The 23,116-nt window shown below is 36.5% G+C and overlaps 1 protein-coding gene across 2 annotated transcripts in view; it reads left to right on the top strand.

Annotated features, from left to right (window-relative positions):
* Positions 1-22,883, top strand: part of SPTA1 (spectrin alpha, erythrocytic 1) — an 83,896-nt gene extending 61,013 nt beyond the window's left edge. For both annotated transcript variants that reach the window (XM_063624950.1, XM_063624949.1), the window contains 13 exons: positions 4,312-4,410; positions 5,129-5,297; positions 5,916-5,992; positions 10,589-10,798; positions 13,129-13,425; positions 14,263-14,375; positions 15,540-15,557; positions 16,008-16,059; positions 18,178-18,365; positions 19,278-19,331; positions 19,716-19,862; positions 20,621-20,765; positions 22,196-22,883. In XM_063624950.1, the coding sequence (XP_063481020.1) occupies positions 4,312-4,410; positions 5,129-5,297; positions 5,916-5,992; positions 10,589-10,798; positions 13,129-13,425; positions 14,263-14,375; positions 15,540-15,557; positions 16,008-16,059; positions 18,178-18,365; positions 19,278-19,331; positions 19,716-19,862; positions 20,621-20,765; positions 22,196-22,321 (1,695 nt within the window). In that variant the 3' untranslated portion in view covers positions 22,322-22,883. The remainder of the gene's footprint in view (positions 1-4,311; positions 4,411-5,128; positions 5,298-5,915; positions 5,993-10,588; positions 10,799-13,128; positions 13,426-14,262; positions 14,376-15,539; positions 15,558-16,007; positions 16,060-18,177; positions 18,366-19,277; positions 19,332-19,715; positions 19,863-20,620; positions 20,766-22,195) is intronic.
* The last annotated feature ends 233 nt before the right edge of the window (positions 22,884-23,116 follow it).

Raw genomic sequence — 23,116 nt, 5'->3', positions numbered from 1 at the left:
CATATCTTGGCTATTGTTAATAATGCTGCAATGAACATATGGATGCTAATATCTTATTGAAATCATCATTTCCTTATCCTTTTGGATAAATACCCAGAAATAGAATTGCTGGACCGTAGATAGTTTTATTTTAAATGTTTTGAAGAATATTCATGTTGTTTTCCATAACAGCTGTGCCATTTTGCATTCCCGCTAACGATGTGAAAGGGTTTCAATTTCTGCATATCCTCACTAACACTGGCCTTTTATGTTTTGTTAATAGCCATCCTGACAGGTGTGAAGTGATATCTCATTGTGGTTTAATTTGCATTTTCCTAGTGGTTAATAACGTGAAGCATCTTTTCATATACCTGAGGGGCATTTACATGCCTTTTTAGGGAAATTTCTATTAAATTTCTTAGCTCATTTTTATTATTTTAAAATTTATTTATTTCAATACTTTTTTAGGTACAGGTGGTTTTGGTTATATGGGTAAGTTCTTTAGTGGTTTTATCTAAATTTCTGGTATACCTGTCTCCCAAGCAGTGTACACTATATGCAATATGTAGTCTTTTATCCCTGACACCTTTCCCACCCTTTCCCTCAAGTCCTCTAAGTCCATTATATCATTTTAATACCTTTTCATCCTCATAGCTTAGCTCCTATTTATAAGTGAGAATGTAAGACATTTGATTTTCCATTCCTGAGTTACCTCACTTAGAGTGGCCCCCCAACTCCATCCAGGTCACTGCAAACACCATTATTTTGTTTTGTTTCATGGCTAAGTACTATTCCATGATGTATATATACCACATTTTCTTTATCCACTCATTAGTTGGGCAAAAAGTTGGTTGGTTATTTTTGCAATTGCAAATTGTACTGCTATAAACACAAGTATGCATGTGTCTTTTTCATAAATGACTTCTTTTCCTTTGGCTAGATACCCAGTAGTGGGATTGCTGAATTGAATGGTAGTTCTTTAAGGAATCTCCATACTGTTTTTCGTAGTGGTTGTACTAGTTTACATTTTCACCAGCAGTGTAAGAGTGTCCCCTGTTTACCACATCCACACCAATATCTATTATTTTTTGACTTTTTAATATGGCCATTCTTTCTGGAGTAAGGTGATATCTCATTGTGGTTTTAATTTGCATGTCCCTGATAATTAGTGATATTGAACATTTTTTCATGTTTGTTTTTAGCCCATTTTTAAATCAAGTTATTAGGGGTTTTTTACTTTTATTTTTATTTCTTATTTACTTTCTCGTATTGAGTTATATTAGTTCCGTATATATTTTAGAGATTAACCCCTTATTAGAGAAATCATTTATAAGTATTAACTCTCATTCAGTGGGTTGCCTTTTCACTCTGTTGATTGTTTCCATTGCTGTGCAGAAGTTTTAGCTTTATATACTCCCATTTGTTTATTTTTTCTTTTTGTTGCCTGTGCTTTTAGTGTCATATCTATGTAATCATTGCCAAGGCCAGTATCATGAAGATTTTACCCTATGTTTTCTTTCAGGAGTTCTATAGTTTCAAGACTTATGTTTAAGTCTTTAAACAATTTTGAGTTGATTCTTGGGTATGGCATAGGGGTCTTATTTCATTATTCTGAAAGTGAAAAGCAGTTTTCCCAGCACTATCTGTTAAAGAAGCTGTCTATTCTCCATTGTATATTTTTGGCACCCTTGCCGAAGAACAGTTAACTACATATACATGAGTTTATTTCTGGACTCTCTATTCTGTTTCATTCATCTATGTCTGTTTTTATGCCAGTACCATACTCTTAATTATTGTAGCTTTTTAATGTATTTTAAAGTCAGGAAGTGTGATTCCTTCAGCTTTGTTCTTCTTTGTCAAGATTGATTTGTCTATTTGTGGTCTTTTCTGATTCCACATAAATTTTAGAATTGATTTTTCTATTTCTGTAAAAAATGTCATTGGGATTTTAATAGGGATTTCACTGACTTTGTACATCACTTTGGGTAGTATTCACATTTTAACAACATTAAATCTTCTAATCCATGAACACAGAATGTTTTTCCATTTGTTTGTGGCTTCTTTAATTTCTTTTATCAATGTTTTCTAGTTTTCAGTGTATGAGATTTCACCTCCTTGGTTACATTTATTTTTATATATTTTATTATTTTTGATGTGATTGTAAAAGGAATTATTTTCTTAATTTCTTTTTCAGATAGTTTATTGTTTACAAGTTCTAAACCGACTTTTATGTTTTGAGTTTCATTCTGTAACTTTGCTAATTGGTTTACTAGTTCTAACAGTTTTTTATGGAGTGTTCAGAGTTCTCTGTATATAAGGTTATGTCACTTGCAAACAAAGAAAATTTTACTTCTTCCTTTCTTATTTAGATGCCTTTTACTAGGACTTCCAGTACTATCTTGAATAGAAATAGTGAGAGCGAGCATCTTTGCCTTTTTCATAAACCTAAAGGAAAAGCTTTTAGTTTCACCATTAAATATGATGTTAGCTGTGGGCTTTTCATACATGTACTTTATCACGTTGAAGTAATATCCTTCTGTTCTTAGTTTGTTGATGTTTTTTATCATGAAAGAGTGCTGAATTCTGTCCATTTTTTTTTCAGAATCTATTGAGATGATGATTTGGTTCTATCTGTTATTGTGTCAATGTGTTGTATCACATTTATTGATCTGCATATGTTGAACCATCCTTGCATCCCAGGGATAAATTCCGCTTGTTAGTGGTATATAATCATTTTAATGTGCTGCTGGATTCAATATGCTAGTATTTTGTTGAGGAGTTTTGCATCTATATTCAATAAAAATATTAAGGATATTAGGCTCTCTATATTCAGACAGATAGATAGATAGATGATAGATAGATAGATAGATAGATAGATAGATAGATAGATGATATTTTTTCTCTCTTGATAGATAGACATTATCTATCTATCTATCTATTGAGAGAATTATTGCCTGGCTTTGGTATCAGGGTAATGCTGACTTTGCGAAGGTGTTTAGAAATGTTCCCTCCTCTTAAATTTTTTGAAACAGTTTGAGAAGAATTGGTATTAATTATTTAAATGTTTGATTTAATTCATCAGTGAAGCCATCTGGTCTTGGGATTTTCTTTGTTGAGAGGTTTATTTCTGATTCAGTCTCCACAGTAGTTATATGTCTGTTTGGACTTTCTTCATGATTTAGTATTGGCAAGTTGTCTGTTTCTAGGAATTTATCTATTTTCTCTAGATATTCTAGTTTATTGGCATATAATTGTTTGTAATCATTTCTTGTGATCTCTTTTATTTCTTTGACATCAGTTCTAATGTTTCTTCTTTTATTTTTGAATTTATTATTTGAAAATAGAAGGTGAAGGTGAAGATGTTAAAGATACTTTATTTCATGCAGTATACATATATAAAAACGTGATTCATTCAGGCATTCAGTCACACAAAGTCAATCACCTTTCCAGTATTCATTTACCGTTTCTTCAAAAACTGAAATGTAATACAGTCATAATATGTAATGTAGTCCATCTTGTTTTACAATGAGTAACCATCTTATTTTAGTGCCTCAACACCATGAACTGAAAGTTCTTTTATTTTCAAAAAGGATTTTGAAAAAGTATAATAGTCAGAAATTCTGTTTCTTCCTTTAACCTGAGTTACTATGTTGTATAGGAAAAAAATTGACAGAGTGCTGTTATGACAAGAGGGAGGTGAAAGCAGTAGTGGGAGCAGTGGCAGTGGTGGGTGATCACGATGGTGGTGATTATGGGCTTATATAGATATTTCTCTGGAAGGTACAACAGAAGACAAAGTACCACTCTTCATGCTTCAGCCTCACTTCTCTTTTCATTCTGCCAGCTACACAGACATCATGTTTCCAGAAAGCAGTCAGAGAACTATTGGAGTAATTGTCAATGGCAGCTCCATGTTCCCCTTAACTTCTCTTTAGGATCAGGGCTTAGTTTAGGATGTTCTTGATACTAATTTTTTTTCTGCTAGACACATTGTTTCATTGAATTAGATAAATCTCAATATGGAGGAATCTTTATATATGACTGCAGTCAAAACCCTCATTCCAAAATCAAAATAAGATTAGTCACATAATAAATTAGAAAGAGTGTCACTTGTATATCTTTGACTCTTTTTTCCAGTAAGTTGCACTCAGTGACAAGTGAGAATTTGAGAAAGCAATTGAGTATAGTTGTTCCAGAAAAAGTGGGCATTCACCTAGTCTGCCAGTTTCATTGCATCAACCCTAGGGAATAATATCACAGTGAGTCTGAATATGAGTGAATATAGATTTTCCAGCTTTGGATATCTTGATTCTCACCAACTCATTTATGCAGAGCTTGCTAACGAAGCATGAAGCTTTGGAAAACGACTTTGCTGTCCATGAGACCCGAGTACAAAATGTGTGTGCACAAGGAGAAGACATCCTAAATAAGGTGAGCAAGTTCAGGAATTCCAGCTCAAAATTCCATTCTCCAAAAGGGACTGGCCCAAATGTAGAAATGCTAAGATCATATGCAGAGAGCAGTGCTAAGATCATATGCAGAACTTTAACAATCTCTTCTAAACTGCCTTTTGTTGTTGTTGTGGTTAGCAAATAATTATCTACTCAATTGTTGTAATTCTTTTTTCAAGTTCTTATACATACACATTTCAGTTTTCCTTAAATCCTTTGTTGACATCTTGTTGTCCTATACAGAACATGGTGTTTATAAAAGTCTTATCACTAGCTTTGGCCATAGAATATTATAAGAATTTGAAGAAATTGCTTTCTAAGCCTCTAAGAGGAAAACAACACTGAAACCTCTTTTAAATTTGAGAATCATTTCTTTTTTTAAATGTAGTTTTTAATAAATCCTCATTGATCTAACTGCTATATAAAGACCATTAAACAGAGATGGGTCCCTACCTCCTAGAAACTTACACAAACTAAGAAGGTCAAACTTACACAGACAAACATGAGAAGATCATCCAAATGCTGGAATGGAAATGACCTTCTTGGACATGAATGAATAATAAAATAATTACACTAGACCAGAGGACTGTGGTTATATATTTGAAATGAGAGAGATGAGTGCTTTCTATTGGTACTAATGGATTCACATTTCTAGCCCTGCACATTTATAAATATATTTGTCTCTCCCCTTCTCACAGGTGTTGCAGGAGGAAAGTCAGAACAAAGAGATTTCTTCCAAGATGGAGGCTCTGAATGAAAAGACCCCTTCTCTGGCCAAGGCAATAGCTGCTTGGAAGTTGCAATTGGAAGACGATTATGCCTTTCAGGAATTCAACTGGAAGGCTGATGTGGTAGAGGCTTGGTTAGGTATGATGTGGCAGGTTCAGGGTCCCTTGGGTTTGAGAAATCCTAATAAATCCCATCCATGTGTAGAATGGTCTCTGGGACTTTTACTGTATGAAAAGAGGTGTTTCCATCACTACTCATTCCTATCCTTTCTGGACAGAATTACACTCACATTTGCACACGCACACACACACACACATAAACACACATACAAAAATTGAGAAAGAGATAGATATGATGATACAGTAATTATGTACCATAACTCCAGAGCACACATTTTTGGGGAATTGGAGATTTTGTGTGTGACATTCAGAAAGGGAAAGCCATAGCAAAATGTTCTAAGAAACAATCTAAAATGTTTGTTTGATTTACTTACAATTCATATCTAATCTACAATTTCTCTTTTTTTTTCTATGAAGTACTCAAAAGCTCTCATGACCCTAGCTCTGTTTCATTAAGTTTTATCCTGCCTAGGTAGAAAAATGATCCATTGGTCCCACTGCTCACATATTCCAATGAATCATCAACTTTGAGAGTCAAGAAGCTTTCTTGTTGTGTATTGTAAATATTCCTTTTCTGCTTCCCAGGACTCAAACAAGACCAAATGTCTTTCTCTTCTTAATTATTTTTGCCTTTTAGCTGATAAGGAAACAAGCCTAAAGACCAATGGCAATGGAGCAGACCTTGGTGACTTCCTCACTCTCCTGGCAAAACAGGTGAGATTGATAGATGTTAGGTAAGCCCAAAACTTAATTCACACAGAAGCCAATCCTCCATGGTTATTTATTTCTGAATTTTGTGATTTTATTGTCTGTAGCCTCTGTAAGATTTTCCCTTCTTAATATTAATAATTTCCTAATTATTATTTTTTCCCTCTCTCTCATGAATCTTGCTACTGGGTTTTCATCAATTTTTTTTTTAGAGAACCAACATTCAGCTTTTTAATTTTTCTCTCGGTTTTTTTTTTGTGTATTCTATTCCATTAAAAGCTTTTTATATTATTATCTTTTTTTACTTTATTTGGAATTACTTTAATGTTTTCTTTTAATTTCTTGAGATGTACAATTAGATTATCAAAATTTTAGCCTTTCATCTTTTCTAACATATTGATTTTAAATATGTAAGTTTTTCCCAAAGCAAAGCTTTAGCTGCATTCTGCAAATTTTGTCATTTCTTTTATCATTCAGTTAATTTTTTTTGAAATTTCTTATTTGGTTTATTCTATTATCTATTTATTATTTGGTAGTGTATTATTTAATTTCAAATATTTGGGACTTTTCTCATTATCTTTTTGACATTTATATCTAGTTTAATTCCACTATATTTTGCAAATATATTCTATATTTTTCAGAAAGTTGATTTATATCTAGCCACAGTCTATTTATTGTATATTGTACGTACATTTGAAAAGAATGTGTATTTTGCAGTGGTTTGTATTACCAACCAGATTTTCATTTTTAATCATGTTGGTTAAATACTTCATTATTTTTATAAATTTTGAGGATAGGCTAAAAGTTGTGTTGACATTTTGAATTGTGAAATCATCTTGACAAACTGATACTTTTAATTATAAAATGTTCCTCTTTATCTTGAATTACATTTCTTGATTTAAAGTCTACTTTTTCAGATACCAGTATACTGCACCAACATTTTTTTAGTGTCTGCAGAAATATCTATTTCCGCTTTTTAAAACATTTTTATCTCCATATTTTGTATGTGTCTTTTGTAAATATTATATAGTTGAGTATTACTTTACTTAATTTGATAATTTTAAGGAAAAAGTGAGTCTGTTTATATTTAAAGTATTATAATTAACTCATGAACTTTGGTTTAAAGCTATAACTAAACACCCTCTGCCATCCAACCCCTACTTTTTGGTCAGGGATTGAAATGATCCAGGACATAATTTCAGTTTCTTTGAAGACTCACCTTTTTCACTTTGCCCCTGTGGCCTTTCAGGCCTTTCAATGGAAGCCCTTTAACCAGGGCTGCTCCTACCTGATGGGTCCTGAAGTCAGCACTGTGTCACTACTGAAAATTCTAGTTAGGATTTTACATTTTTAGCTACCATTTCTGCTTGGCTTCTAGACTTGTGTCCTATACAGTTTTGGCATCTAAAATGCTTTGAGGGGAAAATACAATACTGACTACTTTTCTGTAGTTTCCTTATTATAGCCCCTCAAATCCTGGCTGCCACAGTTACCCATTATGCCAAGTTCTGTCTCTTTACCTCCATGAGATTGTCAAATGCTCTGAGCAATTCTTACTCCTCACCCTGTAATACTTCCATGTATAAGAACTTGTACAGCTTATACTTTAAAGGGAAATGTGGAGAGACTATTATTTTGACTTCAGTGATGTTCCCTTCTGTCTGGAATTTTAGTCCCGTGAGTTGTAGCTACCTGTTTCATTCTGATCCATTTCAAGCAGCTGATTTTTTGTACCTTTATCTAGCTATAAATAAAGTTGTCCAATTAGTCAAATACAAGCCACTCTATCAAAACTCAAAGGGGAACTTCCCAAATTTTGTGTGATTTTGATATCAATATTTCTGTAAAAAATGTATTTGTATAATTGGCACATGTAGGATATCTTTTGTTAGTGTACTTCCAAGGCCCCTACTAGTGCACTGTTATTAGTTAGAACAAAGAATATAATAAGTAATATAAGACAGTCTTGGAAAGGGTGTGCTGTAGGAAATATTTAGTTTTCATTGTGAAAATTTAGAATGTCATATCATACTCCAATATTTCCTTAATATTAATGTATTAGTCCATTCTCAAGCTGCTAATGAAGACATATCCAAGACTGGGTAATTTATAAAGAATAGAGGTTTAATTGACTCACAGTTCAGAATGGCTGGAGAGGCCTCAGGAAAATTACAATCATGGCAGAAGGGGAAGCAAACACATCTTTCTTCACATGGTGGTAGGAAGAAGTGCCAACCCAAAGGTGGAAAAGCACATTATAAAACCATCAGATCTCTTGATAACTCACTATCATAAGAAAAGCGTGAGGATAACTGCCCTTGTGATTAAATTATCTTCCACTGAGTTCCTCCCGTGATCTATGGGGACTATGGGAACTGCATTTTAAGATGAGATTTGGGTGGGGACACAGCCAAACCATATCATTCAACCCCTGGCCCCTCCAAAATCTCATGTCCTCACATTTAAAATCACAATTATGCCCTTCCAACAGTCTCCCAAAGTCTTAACTCATTCCAGCATTAACTGAAAAGTCTAAGTCCAAAGTCTCATCTGAGATAAGGCAAGTCCCTTCTGTCCATGAGTCTGTAAAATCAAAAACAAGTTAGTTACTTCCTAAATACCATGAGAGTACAGGCTTTGGGTAAATATACTAATTCCAAATGGGATAAATTGGCCAAAAGAAAGGGCTACAGGCCTCATACAAGTCTGAATTCCAATAGGACAGTCATTAAACATTAAATTTCCAAAATGATCTCTTTTGACTCCATGTCCCACATCCAGGGCACACTGATGTAAGGAGTGGGCTCCCATGGCCTTGGGCAGCTCCAACCCTGTGGCTTTGCCGGCTACAGCCTCCCTCCTAGGTGCTTTCATGGGCTAGCATTGATTGTCTGCAGCTTTTCCAGGTCCATGTTGCAAGCTGTTGGTGGATCTACCATTCTGGAGTCTGGAGGACACTAGGCAGTACCCCAGTGAGGACTCTGTCAGGGGCAGGTGTTCCAATCCCACATTTCCCTTCTGTGCTGCCCTAGCAGAGGTTCTCCATGAGGACACTGCCCCTGCAGTAGACTTCTACCTGGACATGTAGGTGTTTCCATACATCCTCTGAAATCTATAAAGCTCCCAAACCTCAATTTTTGACTTCTGTGTACATGGAGGCTCAATGGCACATGGAAGCTGCCAAGGCTTGGGGCTTGCACCCTCTGAAGCCATGACTGAGTTGTACCTTGGCCCCTTTTGGCTATGGTTAGAACAGCTGAATGCAGAGCACCAAGTCACTAGGCTGCACAAATCAGGGAGCCCTGGGCCCAGCCCAGGAAACCATTTTCCCTCCTTAGCCTTCTGGCCTGTGATGGGAGGGGCTGCCATGAAGGTCTCCGACATGCCCTGGAGACATTCCTCCCCCCTACCCTTTGTCTTGGTGATTAACATTCAGCTACTTGTTACTTATGCAAATTTATGCAACTGGCTTGAATTTCTCTCCAGTAAATGGGTTTTGCTTTTCTATTGCATCATCAGGCTGCAAAATTTCCAAACTTTTATGTTCTGCTTCCTCTTGAATGCTTTGGTACTTAGAAATTTCTTCTGCCAGATACCCTAAATAATCTCTCTCAAGTTCAAAGTTCCACAGATCTCTAGGGCAGGGGCAAAATGCTTCCAGTCTCTTTGCTAAGGCCTAGCAGGAAAGTCCGTTATTCCCAGTTCCCAACAAGTTCCTCAAATTCCAGCTGAGACCACCACAGCCTGGATTTCATTGTCCATATCACTATCAGCAATTTGGCCAAAGCCATTCAACAAGTCACTAGGAAGTTCCAAATTTTCCCACATCTCTTTGTCTTCTGAGCCCTTCATGTCTCTAGGAAGTTCCAAACCTTCACACATGTTTCTGTCTTCCTCTGAGCCCACCAAACTGTTCCAACCTCTACCTGTTACCCAGTTCCAAAGTCGCTTCCACATTTTCAGGTATCTTTATAGTAGCACTCCAGTCTCTGCTGTACCAATGTACTGTATTAGTTTGTTCTCACACTGCTAATAAAGACATACCCAAGACTGGGTAATTTATAAAGAATAGAGGTTTAATTGACACATTTTAGCATGACTGGGGAGGCCTCAGGAAACTTATAATCACGGCGGAAGGGGAAACAAACACATCCTTCTTCATAAGGCGGCAGAAAGAAGTGCTGCACAAAAGAGGGAAAAGCCCTTTATAAAACCATCAGATCTTGTGAGAACTCACTCACTATCACAAGAACAGCATGAGAGTAACTGCCCACATGATTCAGTTACCTCCCACTGGCTCCCTCCCACAACATGTGGGGACTATGGGAACTACAATTTAACATGAGATTTGGGTGGGGACACAGTCAAACCAAACCATATCAATTAATTTTATATCTAACATAAAATCTAATTGTAAAATATACATAAACTTGAGCTTTCAGCCCCAAATGTTTGCTTACATCTCTAAGTTATATTTCCTTTTTCTTAATCATCATCTTAATTCTTGCCTAGCTTATCTATGATTAAAATCTGGTGGAACCCAGATGTGAATGACCCTTGCACCATTTTCCTGTTCATGGCCTCTCTCCTGATCTTTCTCAGGACACTCTGGATGCCAGTCTGCAGAGTTTCCAACAAGAGAGACTTCCCGAGATCACTGACCTGAAGGACCAACTGATTGCTGCTCAACACAGCCAGTCTAAAGCCATTGAAGAGCGTTATGCCACCCTGCTGAAGCGCTGGGAACAGTTGCTGGAAGCCTCGGCAGTCCACAGACAGAAATTGCTGGAGAAACAGCTGCCTCTACAGAAGGTTTAAAAAAATTATGAGGCATGATCAGTTCTCTGTTACCTGTATATGAGCCATGAAATTCGGAAACAGATATTGGAAACTCAGTTTGGATAATACAAAAATCTTTTATTGCATTGAAAGATGTCGGGAAGACATTCTTACTGAGCAAAAAGTAGATTGAAAAGAAGCTTTAAAAAATTTTTTTAGATTGATTGATTAGTTGCATAACTAACTTGAGATGGAAGCCAGGCAAATATAGTGGAAGAGGTAGATGGAACAAGAGGATGCGAAATCTTCGTGTATGATAGAATTAAAACTGTCAGGCAAAAGTCAAAGTTGTCCCTGTGCTTTTCCTAACCCAAATAAAAGGAGCACTGGACAAGTTGTCATAAAACATGTTCTCACCTTATATCAAGCTTTCCTAGGTTGAAGACCTTATAAAAGTCACTTAATATCTCTAAACCTTGATGTCCGCATTTAGAAAATAGAGTAGCATCACCTTTCTATTCTGCCTTTCTGTTATTACTATTAAAAAAGACAATGAATCTAAAAGTGTAATATAAACCCCTAAATTCCATATAAATATGTAATCAAAATGTTCCTTCAAATGTTGGCTGCTAAGGCATTGGATATTGATCATAAAAATATCAATAATCGAAGGAGGCCAGGCGCAGTGGCTCACGCCTATAATCCCAGCACTTTGGGAGGGCAAGGTGGGCAGATCACTAGATCAGAAGATTGAGATCATCGTGGCTAACACGGTGAAACCCCGTCTCCACTAAAAATACAAAAAATTAGCCGGGCGTGGTGGTGGGCACCTGTAGTCCCAGCTACATGGGAGGCTGAGGCAGGAGAATGGCGTGAACCCATGAGACGGAGCTTGCAGTGAGCCCAGATCATGGCCACTGTACTCCAGCCTGGGCGACAGAACAAGACTCCTTCTCAAAAAATAAATAAAAGGAAATCAGAATGGTCAGTGGAATTACTGAGCACTCCTAGACCCTAAGAATCATTGTACTTGGTAACAAATTAAGTCAAGGAGTTAGGGAATTTAGGAAATAACACATGAGTAAAAGTCAAGTTCTATTCTTAGTTAATTTCTACACTTTTGAAAAACATGGAGCCTACATCAAATAAATCTTAGGTGAAAAATTAAATCAATTAAGTGGGCAACTTTACTCATATACGTGCATCCTACATAGGAAGCTCCTTCATATTTTTAATCTTTTTAAAAAAATTTCAAACTGCAAAGAATTTTGTTATTTTATTTTCTGATTACAACATATTTCTAAAATATTCACTCAATCTATAATATTATGAAAAGGATATTAAATATTTTATAGGTTTCTGTGTCCTTTCTGTGTAGAGGTCATGTTAATTTTCTCTGCATTGATCTATTTTGGCATATGGATTGCTGAAATGAGTACAGGGTCAGATGTAATGGTTTAATACCTTTGAAATCCTCCCTCCATTTGGGCCAGTTTTCTTCTTTTTAATTCTTGTATTTGGGAATGAATAATTCATTTTTATGTTTGCTCAAGACAAACCTCTTTAGAAGTACAATCTGCTGACCCAAAATCTGTGATGTATTTTAAGTATAAAATTATCTTTGATCACTTGCTGTTTGAAAAAATTCATGCTTTTTCTGTCATTCAGTAATACAGAAAATTCAGAGCTATTCAGAGCACTTGGATAATGCCAGACAGTAATACAACGATACATATATTTGTGCTAAGGATACAGGTTAGAGGGTAGAAAATAAGTTTAAGCAGTGGTTTGAAAAGCTTTGGACATGAAATGAAGCCTGAACAAGGTTTAAAAGGAAGGTAGGAAAATGACGTAGCCTTGTCAAAGAGAAGTCAGTTGGGTGTGGTCTACAGAAGCTTGTAGGATAATAAGATAAAGGAGATAACAGATTTTCTTGGTTTGTTTATTCAATCATTATTTCATCCATTCATTCAATGCCTTTTTTTTTTTTCATGTTTACTACCTGCCAGGTAGAACTGGGGCATAGACTTTAGAATAGGAAATCATATAATTGAAACCTACTTTGCTACTTTTGGAATTTTAAAACTGAAATAATTTTAGAAATAATTTGACCTCCCTCATTTGTAAATGATGGAAGACTTAAACAATTTCACACAATGAGAAAGTGCCAGAACCAGGGCTCATACCGCTAACTCACATGTTCAACCATCAAAGTACACAGTCCCTACTGGTTTTAGTTCTGCCCTTTTAGATTGGTGGCCCTGCAGATATTTAAAGATAGGCATTATTTTTATCCTCAATCTTCTCTTCTGCTGAGAGGCTTTATCAGGAAAGATGGTAGTGTCTTTTTTTTCTCTCTGCAGGCTGAGGACCTGTTCATGGAATTTGCACATAAGGCTTCAGCTTTCAACAACTGGTGTGAAAAGGCGGAAGAAAACTTGTCAGAGCCTGTGCACTGTGTCTCCCTGAATGAAATCCGGCAGCTGCAGAAAGACCATGAGGACTTCTTGGCCTCCTTGGCTGGGGTTCAAGCAGACTTTAAATGTTTGCTGGAGCTAGACCAGCAGATTAAGGCCTTAGGTGTGCCTTCTAGCCCTTATACCTGGTTAACAGTGGAGGTGCTGGAAAGGACCTGGAAGCACCTATCTGACATCATTGAGGTAACCTGGAACACGGCAGAAACTTCCTTTCGCTACAGTGAACATAACCACTTTATTATCCAAGTAAATAAACTTTTGAGATAGAAGGAACACTATTAATAATTATACTGGGACAGCAGTCGTGAAACATGACTGTCTAAGAAAAACTGGAAAATATGTTTATAATAGGTATACGCTATGCCCCATAATTTGGGCAGTTTCCTGTTTCTGAGTATTGAACAATGATTCTGAGAAGCAAAAAGAAGCCCCAAGACGTGGTTCTAATGATGAGCTATGAATAGTTCATGAGTCTTATACATGTATTCATTGTCTGCATATCCCCCTCATTCAAGGCATTTTCTTTTTTATATACACCTCCAAAAGTGCCTTGCTATGTATGTATTTTTAACTTTTGTCTGTGTTAATAATGTTCATTATTGAAACTATGAAACATAAAAAAATGTAATAGAAAACTAACCACAATGTCACCATTTTTAGATAGTAACTATTGTTGCTAAGGGTAGTAGGCCCTTTAAGGCTGCTTTTGTGTTCATTTAAATTAAATTTCCCCAAAAGAAATTATAAAGAGGGGAGGTTTGCTTTTATTACTAGCTTACTTGTTATGGGACTTGGTCTTAGAGGACCCTGCAAGTACTCTTGGGAAATACACAAGCTATCTTTACATTTTAGAGGTGAGAGAGGTTGACTGTATGAAATGTGAGCACACAGGCACATACCTGTGGAAGATAGGTTAGACTTGAGAGAGGAAAGATATGCAGCTGAGCCTAGAAACCAATTCTCTTATGGCAAAGAAAGGCCTTCAATGTCAGTCACGTTGTCTATGATTTGGGGTTTTAGGAACGGGAGCAGGAGCTGCAAAAGGAAGAGGCAAGACAGGTCAAGAACTTTGAGATGTGTCAGGAGTTTGAACAGAATGCCAGTACCTTCCTTCAGTGGATCCTGGAAACCAGGTGTGCTATGCTACATCCCAAACCATGACCCCTATGCCACCACCATTTGACGTAGGGATGAAATACATGTTTGAAGGGAAGAGGAGAGACTCCGACAGCATGTATTCTGCCCTAAAATCACCATATCTTGCCTATGCTTTATATTTGGAGTTGACTGTTTTCTGAATCAATTCTTGGAAAACCAAGAAATGACAATTTCATCCTCCTGCTTATTATGTACACTTCTGTATTCTCTCCTTGATACTCTCACCTTTCTTTCTGTTGCCTGTAATTTCAGTCCAAAATAATAACAATTTCTTATGTTTGCATGCCACATTGAACTTTACAGAGTACTTCCACATCCATTACCTCACTTAACTGTCAGAGCAACCTTGAAAAACATACAGAGCAGCTCTTATTAGCTCTGTTTCCAAGTGTGGAAAGTTCAAGTAGATAAATTTACTTGCTCAAGGTCACATATGTATTTACTGGCACAACCAGAAGCAGAATCTTCTATGAATACTTCATATGAAGCTATTCTGTTGTGTACCTACTAAAGTTCTAATGAGAATCAAGTGAGATAATTATGTTAATTGTGCTTATTAATAGCAAACTGTTCTGTACTGGAAGATAACATATGTCACATCTTCTGGGGTAAATGACCTAGAAAAAGGAGACTTAGAAGATGTAATATGTTAGAATACATAGTCAAAGTTGTATCCAGTAGGTGGGTCAAAACTGTGGTGTTTTGAGGGTTAATGTGGTGGTTTAGAAAATTCATGATATATACTTTTCTACATACTCACTGACAACGATAAATGAACAAAAATAAATCCTATACCATGTCTAAACCATCTGACAGAAGGCAGAGAAGACACAGAACACCCTTCTCTTCCTCTTTTCTTGGTGACTTCATCACATCCTGGCGGTGTGTGTCCAACACCAAGCATATTCCTTGACATTGGTGCTCCTTGTCCTGAAGCAAGGAGCTTTATGGGAGACTCTGATCTTTTCAGAGTGGGAGAGGCCTTGGGAACCAGTGGGTGGACAGATTCATGTTTTGCGGTAACAAAAGATTTAAAATGTTTCATAAGTCTGAGGAAATGAGATCTTTAAAGTAATCCATTTTAACATATCATCTCCCTTTTCTCTCATGTGATTCCTGTTCCGGACCTCCATGTCCAGGGCTTACTTTCTGGATGGGTCAGTATTTTATGTTATCATCATGTTTGTTTTATTATATTATTCTGGAAGAATTTGTTAAGAAAGACTTAGTGCTGAGGCATCTTCATTCCATTGTAATCTGGTAGTATGTAAATAAAAATGTGGAGTGAGAAGGAAAAGCTCATCATATTTCATTCGGCCCTTATACTTCACTAGATGGAATCTTGCCTACATTGCTTAAGTGTGTATTTAAGAAGAATAATTAAGAGGGGTACATGAAAGCCTTCTCCTAGTCAGAGAAGAACTAGGGAAAGTCTTCCCTTCTCATCAGTCTGGCAAGGTTGTGAAAATTTGGCTCTGTGAAATTTTGCTTCATGGAAGCCACCTAACCTTGGAGAAGCTGAAACAGAGGAGCTTTGAGTTGGTATGCACGTATGAAATATTGACATGTGATGTGATGCATAATGATTTCCTTCGGTTCTTAACTAGATCATTGCTCAAAGAAACAGGAACTCTGGAATCCCAGCTGGAGGCAAATAAAGTAAGTATTGTTTTTTCATTAGCTGAAGATATTGCCAAAATTATGAGGAGTGTAAAAATAATCACTTAAGGGAAACCCAGGTGATACTTTTAGGTATGTATCACCTAAAGTCCATTTTAACCATAGGCCATCACATCATGAATATAAGCCTCAGTCTACTTAAATCTCTGAATTTCAATTTCTGCGTCTACACAATAGAGTTAGTACCCATTGTAGAGTCACTGTTTGCCCTGAAGAAAGAATTTCATGGGAGACTCTGATCTGCCCAGAGTGGGAGAGGCTTTGGGAACAGTGGGTGGGTGGTTTCATGTTTTGTGGCTACAAAGGATTTAGAACCTGATGATGAAGTAAAGGAGCAAATGTAAAAGTGCCTAACACTGGCAAATTTCTGTTATTATATGATGTAGTAAGATGAAACAATTGAATCTAATCATCTCTTGACAATTGAGCGAAGTAATGGGTTAGAACAGTGTTTCTCAACTTTTTTTTTTACTATTATTCTTGCAGGAGAAAAAAATTAAGTAATTACATTTAATTTTTTTGTAACAAAAAAATGAAATACTAAAGAATACGATGCCGGGTAGTTTTGACTGTCATCTCACTTGAGTTAAAGTGGCTTTGATCAAAAAAACAAGGAATAATGGATGCTGGTGAAGATGTAGAGAAAGTGGAAATAGTACAGCCACTATGGAAACCAGTATGGAAATTCCTCAAAAAATTAAAAAGAGAAAGACCATGTGATTCAGCAATCCCATTACTGGGTATATATCTAAAAGAAGGGAAATTAATATATCAAAGAAATATCTGCACTCCCATGTTTATGACAGGAGGTAACAGGGAAACTATTCACAATAGCCAAAATATGGAATCAACCTAACTGCTCATCAATGGATTAATTGATAAAGAAATCATGGTATACACAATGGAATATTATTTGTCCATTAAAAAATGAAATTCTGACATTTTCAGTAACATGGATGGAAATGAATGTCATTATATTAAGTGAAATAAGCCAAGCACAGTAAGACAAATATTGCATGTTCTCACTCATAGGTGGGAGCAAAATAAAATGGATCTCATGACGATGGAGAGTATATTGGAGGTTACTAGAGGATAGGAATGGTAGGGGGAGATAGAGGAATGAAGAGAGGTTGATTATTGGATATAAATATACAGTTTGATAGAAGAAATAAGACTAGTAATTGATAGCTCAGTAGGGTGACCATAGTTTACAATAATATCTTGTATATTTTAAAATAGCTAGAAGAAAATACTGTGAATGTTTCTAGCATGAAGAAAAGATAAATATTTAAGGTAATAGACATCCCACATATACTGATTTGATCTTTACAAATTATATGAATGTATTAAATTGTCTTGTATACCCTGAAATATGTACATCTATTATATATAAATAAAACTTAAAAAATGATGTCAGGCAAATTTGACGTTTGAAGGGCTATAAGCTTTGTTATATACCACATTTTTTTCACTGCACTCCACAATCATCAGAATCAATTCACACTTACCCTTATGAGCAATATTCCCTCACTGAGAAAGCATGGGCAAGATGCAGAAATTTGGCATAAAACATGTCTGCGTGGCAGGAGCAGCCCATGAACATCATCCCAAGTTGATGAAAGCGGCCCACAGGAGTGAACACTGTGGAGCTTCAGTGAGCCTGAGAACTCAGCCACAATCAGTGTTGCAGATAAGTCCTAGTGCAGATCACTGTGAGCCAATGATGATGCATGGACTCTGGAAATTTTATTTTTATTTATTGGCTCTCTTGATAGATGACAGATGATAGACAGACAGATAGATGATAGATAGAAAGAATATATAGATATAGATGTATGTGTGTGTGTGTATAACTACTAACTCTTAGATTTATATATTAAAGAATACCAGAATGACAAGTTTTATTCACCTAAACTTCCCATTATTTTATAAATGAGGACTACAGAAGTGAAGTTGTTTTCCTGAGTAGTTCATCTTTTCACAGAGAACAAGAAGATCCCTGAAAATAAAATCAGCCTGTTATCTCCTCTTCCACCTCTAGGTTTTGAGCTGGTAACCTGGGTGACTGACTGTCTCTCTTCTCTGTCATTTTTCCAGAGAAAACAGAAGGAGATCCAGGCGATGAAGCGTCAACTAACCAAGATTGAGGACCTGGGGGACAACTTGGAAGATGCTCTGATCCTTGATATCAAATACAGCACCATTGGATTAGCCCAGCAATGGGACCAGCTCTACCAGCTTGGGTTGCGGATGCAACACAACCTGGAGCAACAGATCCAGGCCAAGTATTGAGGGCGTGCGGCCAGAGCAGGAAGGGGTGCAGGTGGTGTTAGGTGTTAGGACCTTAACTAAGGGCGAGAGTTTGGTGCACCAGATAAAAGAGTTGCTTCAGAGAACCAATATTCTGGGTCTTTACTGCCCCACGGAATGACTATTTCTCTTTATACTGAAATCCGTCATGAAATAAAAGACAGTGCGCTCCATCCACCTGAGCCTACTCATCACCCATTTGGACAACAACTGACTTTTATACCCAATTTCTCAGAGTTCTTTCACCATCTTATGTGATCTCTTAGGAAACCATTCCCTTTCATAGAATTTTATCTAAAATATAATTTCTAAAATAAAAGAAACATTTAAAGTGTGGCCAAATAGAGCAGAAGGGCAGAAACTCATTTTCTAGATAAATTCACTATATCAAAGCAGCTCTAGGTCTCAATAGCATTTTGGCAACATTTTTATCTAGATTAGGATTGGCAAACTTTTTCTGTAAATGGTCTGATAATAAATAATTTAACTTTGTAAGGCACATATATTTTCTGCTGTAACTCCTTGATTCTGCTGTTGTAGTGAAAAAAGCAGCTATGATAAGTGAATGACCATGGCCATGTTCCAATAAAGCTTTATATATGGACATTGAAATTTAAATTTTATGTAATTTTCATGTTTCAAAAAATTTTCTTTTGATTATCTTCAACCATATGAAAATGTAAAATCTACTCTGGGCTCATGGACTGTACAAAAGCAGGTGGCAGCCTAGATTTGGCCTATGGACTATAGTTTGCCAGCTCTTGAACTAGATGACTCAAATAGCAAATTGTCCACTAAAATTCCTCTCTCTTCCATGTGGCTTTTGTTCTGCTAACCTGTGTTTTATTTACAGGGTAAATTCATGTTTTGTTTTTTTTTTATTTCAGGGACACCATAGGTGTGAGTGAAGAGACTCTAAAGGAGTTTAGCACAATCTATAAGTGAGTATAATTTCATAGTTAACTGCTTCTTTGTTTTTCAGACTATTCAGAATGAGTCTACAAATAATGTTTCTCTCACTCTATGAGGCTTGGTGGAATCTTAAATGAAGATCTAGATATGCTCATTAGCTCCAGTCATGGCTTTCTGTGAGATTTTCAGACTTCAAAAATTACATTTCTTCATTCTCAGTGTTTTATGCTTTTCTCTCTATCCATTAGGTTAAAAAAAAATGTACGTGACACAGACAGGCTTTCTATTCAGTCCTCTGATAGTTTTATGACAGGTCAATAAAGCTTCTGCTGGCACAATAAGACATATTCCTTTCTGTTCTCACTTGGTTTTTCTATTGAACTTGATAATTTTTTTCTTTTTTTATTCTTTAGACATTTTGATGAGAATTTGACAGGGCGCCTGACTCACAAAGAGTTCCGGTCCTGCCTGAGAGGACTCAATTACTACTTGCCCATGGTGGAGGAGGATGAACATGAGCCCAAGTTTGAGAAGTTCCTGGATGCTGTGGATCCAGGGAGGTAGGAACAAGACTAAGGGTCAGACCGCAGCAGGGATGGGAGTTTGGAGGGAGAAGCACAGAGAGTAAAATGATCCATAAAACGTGAAATTAACTCATCTGAAAATAGGAAGAAATAGGCAACCATAAATGAATTAGGCAGCTCTTGGTGCCCTTTCAAGATTAGCTCAGCAGTGAATGGTGCTAACTTTAACTTTAACTCATAGCTTTACAATTTCTCCAATTCATGATTTATGTTCAATCTATGAATTTCAGCTACTTCTGAGGATGAGACTAGAGAGAAGAATCCCTTCATGTATGTGAGATTTTAAGGAGACATAGGTGATTCAGAGACCAACACATGGGGTTAGGGTTGTTATGTGCTTATGGGAGTGTGTTAGAATCATCAAGAGATTAAGTTACTGTTAGGGAATAATTCTTGCTAATACTAAAAACCAAAGAAGATCAGAAATTATTTGAGGACTGGTGCTGATGGGAAATTTCAAAATTCACTGAGAATCAGGCTGAATGACCCATGTTGAAACAGTCTGGAGCTTAGTAATATTTAGTAATATTTGGCTTAGTAATGTTTGTCTGTAAGAGGGTGATGAAGGGGAGCCAAAATGGAGAGCATAACCCATCTCATCCCAGAAAGCTTAGTTGGAAGAGACACTTGGAGAATCTGGCTTTCCTCTGTTTCTGAGACACTGAGTAGGATAAAAAAGGGGCCTTCCTTCTCTGCCTTGAGAAGGCTCAGCTCCTGATCCATTTTTCCCACAGGAAGGGCTATGTCTCACTGGAGGACTATACCGCTTTCCTGATTGACAAGGAGTCAGAAAACATCAAGTCCAGTGATGAAATAGAGAATGCCTTCCAAGCCCTGGCAGAGGGCAAGTCATATATTACCAAAGAAGACATGAAGCAGGTCCGATTCTGGTTGCTTCCCCTACTACACTGTCATTCTAATTTGAATTTTGGTCATCTCAGGCCCAGTGGCCTGCTTTGAAAAAACCCACTCACTTTTTTTTTTCAGACCTCCCCTTTCACAAAATGTCATTTGCTTTGGTAACCACTTCATTTTGTCTGGACCCAACTCAAAAACATACTGTGGTACTACTCTATTGAATGTGAGAATCAGTTCAAAATCTGCAACTCAGTTTTTAAGGCTACTTCTTTTTTTTTTCTCATTAATTCAAAGAGCATTTATTAATTGCTTACTATGTTCCAGGCACGAGGAGTGCAAACTTAAGTAAGACACAGTCCCTAAATTCAGGTGTAGTGGGGAAGATAGAACTTTACAAGTTAAAAACACTGTAACAGAAGCAAACACATCTGTCATGGGAACAAAGATGTGGGGAATTTTATTACAACCAGAAGTAATCTCTCTTCTCTCTGATTCCAAGAGCTTTCTTCATTCCTCTCCTTATAATACTTGCATCAGGGAAGGTATCATCTATGATTAATACAGGGTGAGTGTTGAAGGATGTGCAGGAACTCATCAAGTCACCAAAGGAGAGCCCAAGTGTTTCAGGCAAAGTCAAGTGTGTGTGCAAAAGAACTTGAAAAAACAGATTTTCCTAATACCTAAAGCATAAAGTAAGAAGATAGTAACAGGAAGTGAAAGGGAAAACAATTAAGCAGAAACCAGATTACAAAGGGTCGCATACATGATGGTATCATTTTGCACAAACTCATCCAGTTGTCTAAACTCATCAAACTGTACATGTTAAAGGTGCAATTCTTTATCAATCATACCTCAACAAAGCTGTTACAAAAAGAAAATGATGTGGTCTTCCAGACACTATCTGGAACCCACCATCCACCCACCCACACGCTCTTATTGGAGTCTTTAGGGATCCACTTGATAGTCAAACAGCACAGTGAATAGAGGAACTCTTTGGCTTAAGAGGATCATAGGTTCAAGTCCCAGCTCTGCCACTTTCTGGCAGTGTAACCACTGGTGAGTTATTCTACCGTCTTGAGTATTTTACCTTACTCATAAAACATGCTAGTCCCCACATCTCAAAGCAGCCAGGAAGATGAACTAGATCAAGTGGACAACAAATGTTGTTAGGCATATAATTCCTTCTATTTAATAAAACAACTTTAGGGAATGAGATTTACAGAATAATCAAAGTGAGTAAGCTCTCTTTTTCAAGAAAGGGCTGAGATTAAAAGTTAAGTTACTCATTAGAAATTATAAATTTATGAGAAAAAATTGTGTGTAATAGAAATAGGGCTTGCGTCTTCCAGAGACTCTCCATTTCCTGCATTTAGGGCGTAATATGGGGAGCCCCAAGCAACCAGCTATTCTGAATCCCTATAACTGTATTTTTCTCTTTTTATACTTTTCAGGCCCTTACCCCAGAGCAAGTGTCATTCTGTGCCACACATATGCAGCAATATATGGACCCACGGGGTCGAAGCCATCTCTCTGGCTACGACTATGTTGGCTTCACCAATTCCTACTTCGGCAACTAATAAGCAGCTCCTCGTGGATCATAGAAAATCTTAGTGTCATGGGAAATTTACTGAGGGGTAAAGAATACAGGCAAATGTGGAAGATAAAGATGGCCTCGTGTGTGTGTGTGTGTGCGTGTGTGTGTGTGTGTGTGTGTGTGCTTGTGTTTGTGTGCATATTACATTTATTGTAGGATCTTAAAAAATCTCAAGGGTGGGAGATAGAAAGGTTAATAGAGTTGGAGGAGTGGAAGCTATTTTGTATGCAACTAGTCACTGCTGATGGGTGTCAAAGTTTCTGTTTTTATTTTTTCTGTTTTGCATGTCTTTATCATTTTGCTTTATTCCGATTATAGAATAAAGTAATTCTTTTTAAAAATATTTTTTTGGGCAAAGTTAAGTAAAATGTTGAGCTTCTATATTTCTGAGAACTGTACTCATATAAGAGTGGGCAAATTTTACTGTAAAGAAGGGCCATGGTTTAGTAGATAAATAAAATCCAAGGCAATTTTCAAACAATTTTTTTAAACTTTGCAATGTGTTTAAATTTAAATTTGAAAATAAAGATATTTGATTTTCTGGGGAGCATGAATATTTTAGTTTGTACAATGAAACAGCACACAGATCAGCATAACACCTGTTTTCTTCTTGTTTTTTTTCCATACTTCAAAATTATTGTAGATGTTATTACTCTCAGAATGACAAAATTCCAGCATAGCAGGGCTTTCTCTTGTCCTCCAAGCTCCCGTATTTTCTCTTAAGTTTTAATGTAATAAAAATAATACTTCAATATCCTATTAAAGTAACAGTTAATAG

This window comes from Symphalangus syndactylus, chromosome 12 (genome assembly GCF_028878055.3).
Source record: "Symphalangus syndactylus isolate Jambi chromosome 12, NHGRI_mSymSyn1-v2.1_pri, whole genome shotgun sequence".
Classification (NCBI taxonomy): domain Eukaryota; kingdom Metazoa; phylum Chordata; class Mammalia; order Primates; family Hylobatidae; genus Symphalangus; species Symphalangus syndactylus.
This window is presented reverse-complemented; position numbering and strand designations above follow the sequence as displayed.